Below are 15,189 nucleotides of genomic sequence, written 5' to 3' on the forward strand. Positions count from 1 at the left end.
GCTCCTAACGGCAGCTATCACAGCCACACAGGCAGACTGTGTCTCACTGTTGCATTCAGGGACATTTGTTTTCCTGTAAAAAGCTGAACTCTAATCTAAGAGGACTGTTACTGACAGGAAACAGCTGCATTATCTGCAGTCTGTGTGATCACAGCTGCTTCAATCACTTTATCAGAGAATTGATCATTGAATAAAACATGTTTTTGTCTGCAGAGGTCAGAGGTCACAGTCTGCAGGATCCAGCTGTCCGTCGGTGAGGAGTGACTGGTCCAAAGATTACCCTCCAGACTTCAGTGCTGAACCAACGAGGTCAGAGACCTGTGATGACTCCTTTACATGTTTGTGTTTTCCTGGATAAATATGACCAAAGATTCATTAAAAAGATAAAAATCTTAGACTTTGTCCTGTAGCGCTGTGTGGCAGGCAGGATTGGACCCAAACACAACAGGATGAAGTCAAAGAGGCAGCTTTATTTCAGCTGTGAACATGCAAACAGCAGAAATAAGGAAACATAACTGTAGGTTAGGTTAGGTAAGGAAAACACGTCTCTGCCTAGTCTTGAAAATCTAATCTTATCATCCATTGTTCTTCTAGGGCCTCTTCTTCTTGTGGCCTCAGCTAACTGCTAATATTTAAATGGCTAACATTAACATGTGTGCCAGCCAGGTTAACATTTATGATGAACTATGATTAATTAACTGATGTTGAAACTGGAGCTTTACTGACCTCTGAAATTCCTCCTAAAGTGTTATTCAGTGTTGTGACAGTCAGCTGCTTCAGCTGCTGCTGGGATGGGCTGTGGCAAAGAGAACAGAGAAAATCTAAATCAGAGTTTTTCTCTGAATTAAAAGCAAGGAAACAACAATATATTCTACATGGTGAAACTGATGGTTTCTGGTGTTTGGGTCTGTTTTTCTGTATTTATGCAGATAAAGTGTAAACTCAGATGAATTATACCATCAAATGTTAAAGGAAAATATCAGGATGAGTGTCTGTGAGCTGAGAAGGACGTGAAGCGAGCAGTTTATCCCAGAGCTGAAGCTGCTCTGTGTGCAGAGATGAGCTCAGATTCCTGCTGTGATTGATCAACAGTCACAGAAATGTAGACTTGTAGTTATTACTGCAGTATGGTCACAGCAGATACTGATAAACATGTATTATGAGGATGGATGATCAAGTTTCTCACTCTCTCCTTTAAATCTCAGTTTTTTTCTTCTTCACAGTTTATCTGTTAATTTATTAATGAATAACACTGAAAGAGTTTCTGTTATATTTCCCCTTGAACATCAGCTTATTAGGGCGGCATTAGGAAATAGCCCCCCTCCAAAGAATGAATAAATGAATGATGATAATAATAAAATGATTCAAAAGCAGAGCTCAGAGTGGTAGAATGGTCAAACATGGATCCACGGGTGGTTCAACTGCATTTGGTGACGTGACTAAAGCAAATCTTTCAAATAATCCCACCATCAACGGGATGTTGTCTCCTTTACTACGGTTACTTTACTTGGTCACCGTGTGAATTTCTTTGAAATGAACCAAATTCTTTTATTTGTTGGTTGTTGCATATTTAACCTCTACAGTCAGGAAAGGAGGAGATGAGGCCTCAACAATGTTGGGTTGTAGCTGTGGTTCAGGTTAGAGTGAGTGTCCATGGAATAAATGTAAGTCAGTGAACTGGAAACATGACTGTGTTCAAACTTTGTTTCCTTTTTATAATGAGTCTAATCAAAGGTGGACAGAAGTATCTCCACTGTGACTTTTCTGTGTCACCATCAGAGCTTCTGCACAGTGTGGAGAAAGATCCAGAAGCAGAGCTGGACTGCAGACAGGCAGTCAGAGCAGCTGTGTACAAAGTAAGACTGAACATCTGTCTGCTGATGGACTCATTTCTGAAAACTGGACTTCTTGTGTTGTTCAGACATTGAAGAGTTTTCTTTCTCTTTAGTCTCATTGTTTTTCTTTCTTTCAGCAGATGTTGGTCTGCAGGAGGTTTTAGATGAACATAAGATCAGTCTGAGGAGGAGATGTGAACGTGTGACTGAAGGAAGTGATGAAACAGGAAGTAGAACACTCCTCAACAGGATCTACACTGAGCTCTACATCACAGAGGGACAGAGTGAAGAGGTTCATACCCAACATGAGGTGAGGCAGCTGGAGACAGCTTCCAAGATGGACGCCCTCCATGACGCTCCAATCAGGTGCCAGGACATCTTTAAAGCCTTACCTGACCAACAGAGACCCATCAGAGTGGTTCTGACCAACGGCGTGGCTGGTGTTGGAAAAACCTTCTCAGTGCAGAAGTTCACTCTGGACTGGGCAGAGGGCTTGGAGAACCAACATGTCAGTGTGGTGGTTCTGCTTTCATTCAGGGAGCTGAACCTGATCAGAGATGAGCAGTACAGTCTTCTGGAGCTGCTCCATGTTTTCCATCCAACATTACAGAAGGTCACAGCAGAGAAGCTGGCTGTCTCTCAGCTTTTGTTCATCTTTGACGGCCTGGATGAAAGCAGACTTTCATTGGATTTCACCAACAGGAAGCTGCTGTCTGATGTCACACAGACGTCATCAGTCAGCCAGCTGCTGACAAACCTCATCCAGGGGAATCTGCTTCCCTCGGCTCTCGTCTGGATAACTTCCCGACCCGCAGCAGCCAATCAGATCCCTCCTACATGTGTTGACAGGCTAACAGAAGTACGAGGCTTCACTGACGCCCAGAAGGAGGAGTACTTCAGGAGGAGATTCAGTGATGAAGAGCTGTCCAGCAGAATCATCTCCCACATGAAGACATCCAGGAGCCTCCACATCATGTGTAGTATCCCAGTCTTCTGCTGGATCACTGCTACAGTTCTGGAGCACATGTTGACTACAGAGCAGAGAGGAGAGCTGCCCAAGACCCTGACTGACATGTACTCACACTTCCTGCTGGTTCAGACAAAGAGGAAGAAGAACAAGTACCATGAGGGACGTGAGACGAGTCCACAGGAGCTGACGGAGGCTGACAGGGAAGTTCTTCTGAAGCTGGGGAGGCTGGCGTTTGAACATCTGGAGAAAGGAAACATCATGTTCTACCAAGAAGACCTGGAGCAGTGTGGTCTGGATGTGACAGAGGCCTCGGTGTACTCAGGAGTTTGTACAGAGATCTTCAAAAGAGAGTGTGTGATCTTCCAGAAACCAGTCTACTGCTTTGTTCATCTGAGCATTCAGGAGTTTCTGGCTGCAGTCTACATGTTCCACTGTTTCACCAACAGGAAGACAAAGGTGCTGAAGATGTTTCTAAAATCAGAATCTTTCACCAAGATGATTTTCAATCTTTTTGATAACAAAGATCTCCAATCACTTGATGTATTTCTGAGGAGAGTCATGGAGAAATCCCTCCAGAGTAAAAATGGCCACCTGGACCTGTTTGTTCGCTTCCTTCATGGCCTCTGTCTGGAGTCCAACCAGAGACTCTTAGTAGGTCTGCTGGGTCAGACAGAGATCAGTTATGGAACCATCCAGAGAGTCATCAACAACCTGAAGGAGATGAACAGTGATGAAATCTCTCCTGACAGAAGCATCAACATCTTCCACTGTCTGATGGAGATGAACGACCTCTCAGTACATCAGGAGATCCAAGAGTTCCTGAAGTCAGAGAACAGATCAGAGAAGAAACTCTCTGAGATCCAGTGCTCAGCTCTGGCCTTCATGCTGCAGATGTCAGAGGAGGTTCTGGATGAGTTGGACCTGCAGAAGTACAACACATCAGAGCAGGGACGACTGAGACTGATTCCAGCTGTGAGGAACTGCAGAAAGGCTGGGTGAGTCCAGATGTGATCATTAACATCATTGATCAGTGTAGGTTAGTAGTTTAATTTTGAAAATAAAATCAGATTGTAACCACAAAGTGTTTGTGTCCGTACGCTGCAACCTTCCACACCATTCCTTTATTGTACAGACTCAGCAGCAGCTCCATGGATCCCAAATCCAAGAGTGGAGAACAGATTTGAAGTGTGTCACATCCATGCAGTCACAGCTGTTTCCACCATGTTTCCACTGATATTAATCCTGTTCAATGACACGTTTCATATCAGTGAATATGTTCTTTAGGACGTCCACTGACATGTTTAAGTGTCCTGCTGGAAATCACTCAAATCATCCATGAAATCCATGAAAAATCCTTTTAGTGTTTCTAACTTCAGCCTCTGTCCTCTCTCTCTCTCCATCCTCCTCACTGCTTCTTTCACTGATAATCACACAAACATCGTATTCAGCTACAAAATAACACAATAATATCATCTGATGATCATTATTATAAGAGCAGGATCCATATTTGATATCAGAGTAACACACTGCTTGGTTATGTGCAGTCATCATCAGTGACTGTGGGTCAAACAGAAGCTCTCTGATTGGTTGCTGACCTTGGTCACCTGTCCACTCTCACCTGTTTGTGTTTGCTCTCTCTTTGCTGTCTCCATCCTCTCTCTCCTTTCTCTCCCTCTCTGTCTTTGTACGTCACTCAGGTCCAATGGAAACAGTGACATTTACAAACCAATCAAAGACAAACTGATCCATGTCAGGTTATAACAATATTCAAAGTGAATACAGGCTGCTGCTGGACACAGACAGGTAACATCATTTTGACTTGCTGTCACCTGGATCTGGACTCATAAACACTGAAGCCCTGAACAGGAATACAAATCATTTTCTGCCAACTAGCGACACAGCAGCAGATAATGGCTCAGAAAGCTAAAATGAGCCAATCATTTCTGTGTTTAGTTCCCCTGAAATCAGATCTGATATCAGCAGCTCTGAGTTCATTCATCATTATTGTCCAGTGATGAGATTTCTGCTCCGTTTGGTAACAGTCAGCAGGTTTTTCCTGCGTGTGGACGTGAACAGTCGTACCTGACAGCAGGTAGCAAACAGAGATCATCTTTCCAGCTGGAACTCTTCACTGAGCTGAACTCATTCAAAATGTTCTGGAGTCAAAACAGGAAACAGTCCAAATGTGTGTCTTCACTCTGACTCTGGATCAGATCTCAGTGACAGACTGTGGACATTATGGAAGCCTAAATGTGACACCATCTTCCTCCTTCATCTGCAGATTAAAGCCAAACAAAGATTCTCATTAAAAGTCTGCAGGTCTGAGAGAGACTCAATCGTTGTGTCATGTCAAACACAGTAAGAGGAGCTGAAGCACAGATGTGAAGAGCAGATTCATCAGATTATGACCTCACTCTGTTTTGTCTTCATATACATTCAGTCTGTGTTTATAATGCAGATTTTCTGCTTTTATAATAACACATTTTATATTTTCTATCATCACAGACTGACTCTGTGTGGACTCTCAGAGTCTCACTGTGAAGTTGTGGCCTCAGCTCTGAAGTCCAACCCCTCCCATCTGACAGAGCTGGACATGAGCAGAAATAATGACCTCCAGGATTCAGGTGTGAAGCTTCTGTGTGCTGGACTGGAGAGTCCAAACTGTGGACTGGAGACTCTGAGGTGAGTTCACTGACTGCGGCTGTTGTTGTTTTTCTATATTTCAGGTCTTTGATGTTTGAAACTTTCTTTAGTTCCTAAATGTTCAGGATGTGTCTGAAGACAAATGTGAAGAAGTTTGAGTGCTTTCAGAAATGTTGTCTTTCCAAACGACTGAACAACAGTTTTTCCTTTTGGCTCCAAACAGAAGTGACAGACTTGAGCAGGGTTCATTTAAAGGCTGACAGAAGTGGAGTGGTGACGGGGAGATGTTTGACAGGACAGTGTTTCAGCCTCCACAGGTTCATGTTGTGCTCCATCAGTCAGTGAAGATGAAGTCGGTGCTGATGAGGCTGTAGAGTGTGTGAGGGATGTGAATGAGGATGATGAAGATCTGATGATAGCAGATAAAAACAGGCTGCAGAGACTTTGAGCCATACAGGGCACACAGTGTGTGTACAGAACAGCTGAAATCATTATGGAGGCCTCACTGGAATATGGAAGCATCACAGTACAGCTTCAGTGAAGCTTTAAAGTCTCTGATATGAAATGAGAAATGAAGCAGCCAGAGCTTTTTCATGAGTGGAAATCCACTGTGACTGTGAGCTGCTGCTACAGCCTCCAGATTAGCCAGCAGCTCATCCTGCTCAACATTTCCTCACCAACTTTAATGGAAGTGTGATGTTTTCAGCTGGAGTGATGGTCAGGGTGGCCTCCCTCTCCTCTTCTTCTCCTCTTCCTCTTTCATTTGTAAAGCCACTTCTGCTGCTTTCATTCATTTGGAAGTCCTGTAGCTGAGTTTGGGAGAGACTAACAGCCTCGGCAGCAGAGGGGAGAAAGGCTGTAACACCACCACTTTACTCTGTTCTACCTGTCACATCATTTTATCAGGAAACAAATATGCTCATGTTTTTACTATGTTTGTCTTGAAGATGTAAGAAGATCACATGGTGCTTTTTATTATTGTGTTGGTTTGTTTCCTGTCTCTTGGATGGAGCCAGCTGTGCGTGGCCCCTGGGCCTGTGGTCAGAGTGTGTGCTGGATAATCCGGCCCAGGATGAGGCCAAACTGACATGGGATGAAATGTCTGTCACATAATTGAGCTTAGTGTAGTTTCATTTGTGCACAATTTAAAAACAACCAAAACTTTGTTCTGTCTTTTCTATGATATACTGTAGACTTTCTTTGATACTGTGTCCAAAAGGAGCAGCTTTTACTTTGAAGGGGAGGCGTCCCTGTTTCCTCTTCAGGTTGGATGATGGAAGCAAATGAGTGTGTGATGTTCTTTCAGTGTTGCACTTTGTAGACGCTCCCTGAGCACTGGTCTCACAGCCAGCTGCACATAGAGACCAGTGTTGTTAGTCCAGGTCAGAAGATGACTTGTTGGAATGAAAATGAGCTTGTAGTTTGTCTGCTTTAATAATGTGACTGGAAAAAGGTGTTGGACTTCAAATATGTCCATTTCTTTCACACTTCACCTTTAAAAGTGAAGCCTTGTGGTTCCTGGAAGGAAAAACACAACTTTTTCAAGTCTTTGTCCTGTTTTTATGATGAATGTACGACTTTAATGTGAAACATTCAGAGTTTTTTCTCTTGTTGTGTTTGTTTGAAGCTGCTTCCTGTTGGCTTCAGCTGTTTGGAGTTTCCATTTTCTAAACTTCTACATTCTGAACCTTCTTCAGCTCTGAACAGATGATGAAACACTGAATGATTTCAAGCTCACACTTTGTCTAATAAACTTACATCTTTCATTCTTTATACAGATTGAGTCTCTGTGGTTTGTCAAAGATCAGCTGTGATTATCTGGCAGCAGCACTGAAGTCCAACCCCTCCCATCTGAGACAGCTGGAGCTGAGCCTGAACAACAAGCTGCAGGATTCAGGAGTGAAGCATCTGTGTGGTTTCCTGGAGAGTCCAGGATGTGGACTTGAAACTCTGAGGTCAGTCAGCATGTTTTAGTTGTGCTGAGATGAATATGATGTGAAAGTTGTGCTGACACTAAACTGCAGACATCAGGCTGATATTATACTGATCCACACTGAGGATCTTCATGGTAAAGTCTGTTTTCTTCTTCTCTGGTTTAGTCCATTGACTGCAGCAGAACAATGTTCACATTTCAAACAGTGAGACTCAACGTATGGCCCGCGGCCCACACGCGGCCTGCCCACCTTTCCTGATTCAGAGAGAGGGGACCCTGATTAACTGTGTAGTGTTCTTCCTCACAGTTCTAAGTATCAGACACAACAATGAATAATCCACAGCTGACTGTCTTTAGCAGGTCAAAGGTCACGGCACACAGCAGACAGTGGGAAATATTATAACTCTGATCATTTATCAGCACATATCCATATGTATAAAAACAAAGCTGACACTGTGAGACTTGATCAGAGGTGTGATCATCACAGCAGAGGCCTTTGTGTCAAAGTCACTGAGGATCAAACAGAAACACATGAAGCAGATTTTCCTGTTCTGGCTTTTTATAGCAGATAACCTTCAAAATATTCTGCAGTCCATCAAAAACTGAAGCAAACCATGAATCAACATGTGAACATGAGCTGATGCTGCTGAAGTGAAGCAAAGTTACAGAGGTTTGATTACAGACACAGCTGAGAGTTTGTAATCTGTCATCATTTTAAAAGGTTTACATTTCTTCAGTATATCCACATTTGCAGCTGGTACCTCAACCTCCACTTGTCCAACACAACTGCTGTCCACTGCCTCCATGACATTGTGATTTTGCTGTTGGTCTTCTGTCAGATCTTCATCAATCACTTCTGCACGGGGCACACCTTCAGACTCTGCAGCTGCATAACGAAAGCCTGTAAGATAAAATTAGACATAAGGTAAATGTACACCAATATTCCAATGACAGGTGTGTGATTCATCTGGAAGTTATGTGCGGATTAGTGTACAGTGATAGCAATTTAGTATGTTTTTAGAGGGGGGGGGGTTGTTTACCTCCGATGGGTGCTCTTTTTCGCTTCCGTTGCGTACGCCTTGAGTGCCGGTCCGAGTCTGATACAGGTATGTCGTCATGCCCCATGTGCAGTGTTGGTGCCCAGTCTGGATTTGTTACATCCATTTCATATGCTGGTTTGCCTGCAATAATGCCAAATCATAAGCTACTCAGTCGACATGATGTGGTTCTGCAGCATCACACATTAGCATGTTTTATCTCATTATCTATGACCGCAGCACGTTGAAAATCACACTAAAAGCCTTTCAAGAGTGATATGAATTAATTTAGAACTCACCGGAAAGAAAATGCCGTGAGCAAACCAACAAAAAGCTGGGGATTGCAGAGAACTCGATATCCGCTCGTCTCACCGCTGCAATCCAAGCCTGACGTCTTTGTTTAGTAATATCGGATACATGGGATCCCTCACGTTGCCTCCAGGATGGAAAACGATGAAAAGAGAGCCCGTTATCCAGCTTCTTGCCTTCACGATCGTGTGATCTAACGTTGCAACCGACAACACAACACGTACGATCCATAGCTGAAATGGTATCCTTTGGCTGGCCTACTGTCATGGCGGAAGGGGGCATGGCCCATCTCCCGTGACATCACGCTCCAAAGCCCTATAGGTGGGAAAATGTACCATGTCGACCAATCAAAAATGATATGGAAACATGACATTTGGTTGTTTAGCAAAAGGGGGAAGTTTTAGGAGTGACCGGCAAGAGAGAGCGAGTGAGCGAAAGAGAGAGAGAGTTTTGATACGTGAGAGATTTGTGACGTTTACCGTGTTTGGTCTCAAGTTAGTTTGTTGTCTTGTGTATTTAGTGTGTAGCTGTTGTTTTGTTTTGTGTCTCAGTTCTACTAGTGATCGTCACAGTTGCTGCCTTAAAGCCAACAAAGGCAGATTGCAGTGTAAACGCTGAGTGACACACCTGCTGTCAGACCTGCAGGTTTATCCCTGTGCTGTTCTCATATGTGTTAGAGTGACACAAACTATTGTTTGACACCTGATTGTTCTGTAAATAGTTTGAAATGATTATATGAAAAACGTCTGAGCCTTGGCTGCATTTTTTGGTAAATAGTACCATATAACTTTGTTGTTTGCAAAACGTGTGCGTATTTTTAAAAGTGTACAATCTCTATTTGCATTTCAAGTTATGAAGATGATTCGTTAAACATGTGTGTGGTTTTTACAGTCAAAATATCACTTTCTACTTGTATTTTAAATTTTGTCTGAATTTAGATAAATTGTGCTGATACAGTTGGTCAAAATGAGAAAATAACAGATAAACTGTTTTTAAAGGTAAAATATAGAGGCCACATCAAAAGTAGTCAAGAAGGGTTAAAGGCTAAAAGCAAAGTTGTCACCAAGTACTGTTTATATTTGTGTGTATTGCTGCAGCTTTTTTGAGTATTAATTTGGTGCCTTTGTGTGAAATAATGGTATTGTGAGTGATCCATATAGTCACAAAGAATAGCCACTTGTTTCTGTGCTACCAAAGTTCCCCGGCTTTCATTCAAAATGTGTTTATCGTCAGCACCTGCACATTAAACTACTTAAACATTATAAATGTCTTCAAGCTCACACTGAGGCCTGTGGGGTACTATCAGCCACTGAGACAGTACACACATTTATATGTGTTTGTATATGAATATTTCATACTTTAAGACTGCCTGTTTATTTAAGGGAGATGAACAAAATACATTGGAATTGTACAAAATAATATCATGGATGATAAATTAAATAGATTTTAAGTAGATGCTTGTGCATTCTTAAAGTCTTATATGTTGAACTGAACTATGTGATCTGTTCAAAGCCTTAATCTTAATTTGAAGTGAAATGTGCATTTTGAGTTTATACACTATGTATATAAGGCGACCGTTTCCTTTTGCAGTATTTTTGTGTGGTGTACTTTTCTATGTCTTAACAAAAGGGGAACAAAGGTGTTTAAGTTCACCTAGGATGATGTGTTTTAATTTTCACATGGTCTTGCTTGAATTTGACCCTGACAAAGGCGTATGAACTCTGTCAGCTGTTTGGAGTTTCCATTTTCTAAACTTCTACATTCTGAACCTTCTTCAGCTCTGAACAGATGATGAAACACTGAATGATTTCAAGCTCACACTTTGTCTAATAAACTTACATCTTTCATTCTTTATACAGATTGATGGACTGTGGTTTGTCAGAGATCAGCTGTGATTATCTGGCAGCAGCACTGAAGTCCAACCCCTCCCATCTGAGAGAGCTGGAGCTGAGCTCCAACAACAAGCTGCAGGATTCAGGAGTGAAGCATCTGTGTGGTTTCCTGGAGAGTCCAGGATGTGGACTTGAAACTCTGAGGTCAGTCAGCATGTTTTAGTTGTGCTGAGATGAATATGATGTGAAAGTTGTGCTGACACTAAACTGCAGACATCAGGCTGATATTATACTGATCCACACTGAGGATCTTCATGGTAAAGTCTGTTTTCTTCTTCTCTGGTTTAGTCCATTGACTGCAGCAGAACAATGTTCACATTTCAAACCTTCAAAGAAGAAGAAAAATCCTCCACTGGATAATTCACTGTGAAACTCTCCAACTCTTCATTCCACCTTAAAGTCTGTCTGACACTGAAATCCAAAGCAAAATGTGCGTTTGCTTTACAGACAGCAGTCCAACACAAACATACACACATCATCCAAAACACAGTCCAACATCCAAATCTCCTCCACTGCCAGCATGAATGATGGGAAAGAGAAGGAGGAACACTCTGACATTCAGGGTTAGAATGAGTTTCATCAAGCAGACTGTGAAGATCAAAGCTGCATTAGAAAGCTTACATGAATGAATGAGTGGACAGAAGTGGACAGAGATCATCTGAAGCACTTCAAAGGCTTTAAATCAGCACATTTCTCTGTATTCTTTATCAACTCTGTTAGTTTCTCTCAGTTTTCTGTGGAATGAAGCTAACAGCAGGCTAATAAGATGCTGACCAATAGGTTTCTATTAAAGGTTGTAATTTGTATATGAAAAAGTGCTTTGGCTCAGCAGGGATCAGCTTACAGGTAGAATACAGCTGCTGGATGGGATTAGCATGTCATAGCTATCTACCAAACTGCTAACTGGGGGATTTCAGGCCATCTATGGATCATTTTTGCTAACTGTTTATTCAGCTTAGGCTCACAGGGCTGCAGCCTGTGCCCTAGCTGTCATAGGGCAAGAGGCGTGGTCCACCTGCACAGGTGAGCAGTCCATCACAGGGCCAACAGAGAGAGACAGAGAAGCACTCTCTCACATCCACACCTACAGCCAATTTAGAAGCACCAATGAACCTAAGCAGCATTTCATTGGACTGTGGGAGAACATCCAACCTCCACAGAAAGGCCAACAAGCTTCAACCTACAACCTTCTTGCTTTAAGGCACTAGTGCGAACCACTTTTCCCCATTTCAGCCCAAATCCTGCATCTTCCTGTTTCTGACTCCAGGCCAGCTCCACTAACACTTTCTCATCAGACACTGCCACCTAGTGGAGGAAGTCTTAGTTCCATTTGAAGCTTCAGATGACAGTTAGTTCCTTTACAAAGAGGTGGAGGTGGTGGGGCCACAGCACCATCATCACTGAGTGCCATAGGACACTTAACCTTTGTTTCCATGTGCTGGGAACTTCCTGTTGTTCCAAGGAGGACTGGAAAATGTGTGAAGATCTCCCAGTCAGTTCCTCACAGCACACTTCAATCATTTCCCTCCCACAGCATCAGGACCAGGGCTTTTTCTCTCTTTGGTCCCACTAAGAGATTTCCACACAAACACCTCATCAGTGGGACTCTCAGAGCTACCAGCCCTTTGCTACAATCACAAAGCTCTTCATTGAAATCAATGATATCAAAGCTGGAATCAAATGAGTCCAAGTCTTCTGCTGATTCAGCATCACATTCATCTTTGCTCCTTGTTCTGCATCCCCACCATGGACTTCATTCCTTTCCAAGCCAGCCTTGAGTGTCCTTTATTCAGCTCATCCTCTGCTTTACTTTTACACCTGATTTTAGCTGCTTTATCTCTCTTTCAACAAGTTTCTGTGCCTCAATCTTTTCTTCTGTCCCTCATAACAAGACAGCTTCTTCTGCCTGAGAACATGTTGGAGTGATTTACTAATCCAGGGCTGCTTATTGGGGAAAATACTTCCTGTTTTAAAAGTAATCCCCATTTTTCCCAGAAAGAAATGTAAGTAAAAATCGATGATCTAAGTGAGAACATGAGCCTTTAAAAAGTCCCAGTGGGTGCAGTCAAAGCAGTCCCTCAGTCCCAGTATAGAGTCTTTGGTCCAGACTGGAACAACTGTGTGCCCAGTTTGAGCTCTCTTCAGTGCTGTGACCTGACAGACCCAGAGGGGCCATCACATCACATTTAGAAGCTCCCCTAATGGAGCCACAACACATGTCCAACACTTAGTCTGTCTTGTTGGACCAACTGGAAGAAATGATTCAAGGACTTAGTCACAGAACAGAGATTCAAATCTCCAAAATCCAACTGGCTGCATCAGGACATATAGTCTGAAACTCTGCACAGTTTCCTGTTTGAAGCTGCTTCCTGTTGGCTTCAGCTGTTTGGAGTTTCCATTTTCTAAACTTCTACATTCTGAACCTTCTTCAGCTCTGAACAGATGATGAAACACTGAATGATTTCAAGCTCACACTTTGTCTAATAAACTTACATCTTTCATTCTTTATACAGATTGAGGGGCTGTGGTTTGTCAAAGATCAGCTGTGATTATCTGGCAGCAGCACTGAAGTCCAACCCCTCCCATCTGAGAGAGCTGGAGCTGCAAGGAAACAACCTGAAGTATCCAGATGTGAAGCAGCTGTCTGATCTTCAGCAGAGTCCAGACTACAGACTGGAGACTCTGTGGTCAGTAGAGTGATGGAGTGAGTGGGTGGTGCTGTCAGCAGTATTGTACTAAACACAGTCAGTATGAAACAAAGATCCAGTGTTTCCTGTAAAGCTGCAGCTTCTCAGTGAAGCTGTGAGAGGAGAATGGTGACAGGCTTCAGGATTGGACACAAACACTTCCTGTTTCTGACCTTTATGGTCACCATGGTAACAGCTGACACGCTCTGATCAAACGCTGTCAACAGCCAATCAGCTCTCTGAACAAAGCAGCACGCAGACCAATGACTGCATTCGTTTCCAAGTTTAAAGCAGTGAAGAACACAGTCTGTAGGTGAGGAAGAATTTAGTGAGAGCAGATGTTTGGATGGAATTCCTCCAGTTAACAGCTGGAACCGTCCATCTGGATTGTTGGGCTTGTTGTTGGGGTTCCTACAGAGCTCAGAGTGGACACACCAAGGTTCTTCTAATGAATGAAAGTCCAAACTCAAACTAGGAGGGAAAAACATTTTCATCAACTTCAATAAAAATCCAAAGATTAGAAAAAGTGAAGCAACAATGAGTCCTAGTACAGTCCCAGCACTGAAGTCCCTGCTGCTCTTTATACTGGATGTGCTGCATCACTGACTGACAGCTGATGAAGAGTCTCTGGAAACACTCGTTTATCTCCTCTGCTCTTCCTTCTTCTCTCTGCAGGTGGAGCTGATGATGGTAAACAGGACGGTGTGTGTGCTGAGAGAGGAGGAGCTGTGTCCTGATGATCCAGAGAGGTTGAAGCAGCAGCAGCTTGTGTGTAGAGACGCTCTGACTGGGCCATGTTACTGGGAGGTGGAGAGGAGAGCTTCATCCAGCAGTGACTGACAGAGGAATGAGAAGAAGTGCAGATGACTGTCAGTGCTGCAGAGTGAACTGCTCTGAGAACAGCTCCACTGTCAGACACAATGTAGAGTCCAGCATCATCCCTGTGTGTCCCTCTGGATCTGACAGAGGATCATCAGTGTATCTGGACTGCTCTGCTGCTGCTCTGTCCTTCTACAGTCTCTGCACAGTCTCTGTCTGACTCTGGCTTCAGACCCTCCTGGATCAAACTCACCTGGAAAGACTTTCAAACATCACTCAATAGATTTGAATACAGAATATATTTGATATATACTGTAGATGTACTGTAGAGTTGCAGTTTGTCACTTGTAAATACAGTCTGTGAGCAGCTGTGAGCTGAAAGATCTTTCTAGAAACAGGAAATGTTTTCACTCTTCTGTTGCTTTTTCATATATTTCCACAACATTAATATTGATCCCACCTGTCTCACCTGTTTCATGCTTTTATACATAATAACAGGACACGTGTGATCTGAGCGCTGCTGTGGTTGCTGTGCTGCACGTCTTCATTTAGATAACAGAGACATCTAGTGGTTCAGAGGGAGAACTGCAGGAGGTGGAGCTGTGTTTTAGCGTGGAAAACTTTTTATCTTTTAGGCGCAGATACAAATATGACAAGTATCAGTGTGAGATACAAAAGGTCACATCAGTCAGCAGAGGGAACAGTGATCACACAGCAATGTAAGAATAGAAACGTAACAGTGAATCTGGACATGTATACAGATGGAAGCAAACAAACAGGATGTAACACTACATTAAAGCCACAAATGGGAAGAAAACAAACACAAAGGAAAATATATTTGATCTCAGGAATCCAAATCAGATGCTTTAGAGCAGGGGTCGGCAACCCTGGGCACGCGTGTCACAGCTGCCACGTGAAGGGTTAACTGATGGCACGACCATAGCTGGACTGGCCATCGGGCATACTGATGGTGATTTTTCATTTTTATGGGCTGATGATGTTTTTTTATTTTTTTGTAACGGTATAAACGATGGAAGGTGGCGGATTGTCCGGATGCTGGTCGA

At 43.1% G+C, this 15,189-nt stretch overlaps 2 protein-coding genes and 1 long non-coding RNA gene across 4 annotated transcripts in view; all 3 read left to right on the plus strand.

Annotated features, from left to right (window-relative positions):
• Positions 1-850, plus strand: part of LOC147336347 (uncharacterized) — a 397,968-nt gene extending 397,118 nt beyond the window's left edge. Inside the window, exon 3 of the long non-coding RNA XR_015128518.1 lies at positions 214-850. This is a non-coding gene — a long non-coding RNA (uncharacterized LOC147336347). The remainder of the gene's footprint in view (positions 1-213) is intronic.
• LOC147336375 (protein NLRC3-like) lies at positions 218-5,491 on the plus strand. 2 transcript variants are annotated; one of them, XM_086287050.1, is made up of 4 exons: positions 218-309; positions 1,780-1,856; positions 1,973-3,800; positions 5,311-5,491. In XM_086287050.1, exons 3-4 carry the CDS (start codon positions 2,173-2,175, stop codon positions 5,489-5,491), a joined length of 1,809 nt encoding a protein of 602 aa, XP_086143176.1. In that variant the 5' UTR covers positions 218-309; positions 1,780-1,856; positions 1,973-2,172. The 2 variants fall into 2 exon arrangements, with proteins under 2 accessions (XP_086143176.1, XP_086143175.1); XM_086287049.1 differs by lacking the exon at positions 218-309 and having other exon boundaries at positions 1,796-1,856; positions 1,976-3,800.
• Positions 5,492-8,629: 3,138 nt separating this feature from the next.
• LOC147336376 (ribonuclease inhibitor-like) overlaps positions 8,630-15,189 on the plus strand; it is a 66,082-nt gene continuing 59,522 nt past the window's right edge. Inside the window, exons 1-3 of the mRNA XM_086286182.1 lie at positions 8,630-8,691; positions 10,617-10,763; positions 13,133-13,306. Of these exons, the coding sequence (XP_086142308.1) occupies positions 8,630-8,691; positions 10,617-10,763; positions 13,133-13,306 (383 nt within the window). The remainder of the gene's footprint in view (positions 8,692-10,616; positions 10,764-13,132; positions 13,307-15,189) is intronic.

Source organism: Aulonocara sp. 'chitande type north' Nkhata Bay, linkage group LG3 (genome assembly GCF_057382095.1).
Source record: "Aulonocara sp. 'chitande type north' Nkhata Bay isolate Kocher_YH1m ecotype deep benthic linkage group LG3, A_spYH_male_GT1.1, whole genome shotgun sequence".
Lineage (NCBI taxonomy): Eukaryota > Metazoa > Chordata > Actinopteri > Cichliformes > Cichlidae > Aulonocara > Aulonocara sp. 'chitande type north' Nkhata Bay.

What these genes read in the sequence shown, in the direction of transcription:
- LOC147336375 (XM_086287050.1), top strand. Translation starts at nt 2,173, where the DNA reads ATGGACGCCCTCCATGACGCTCCAATCAGGTGCCAGGACATCTTTAAA. An exon ending in AGGAACTGCAGAAAGGCTGG is followed by an intron (nt 3,801 to 5,310) that starts GTGAGTCCAGAT and finishes CTATCATCACAG; the next exon opens with ACTGACTCTGTGTGGACTCT.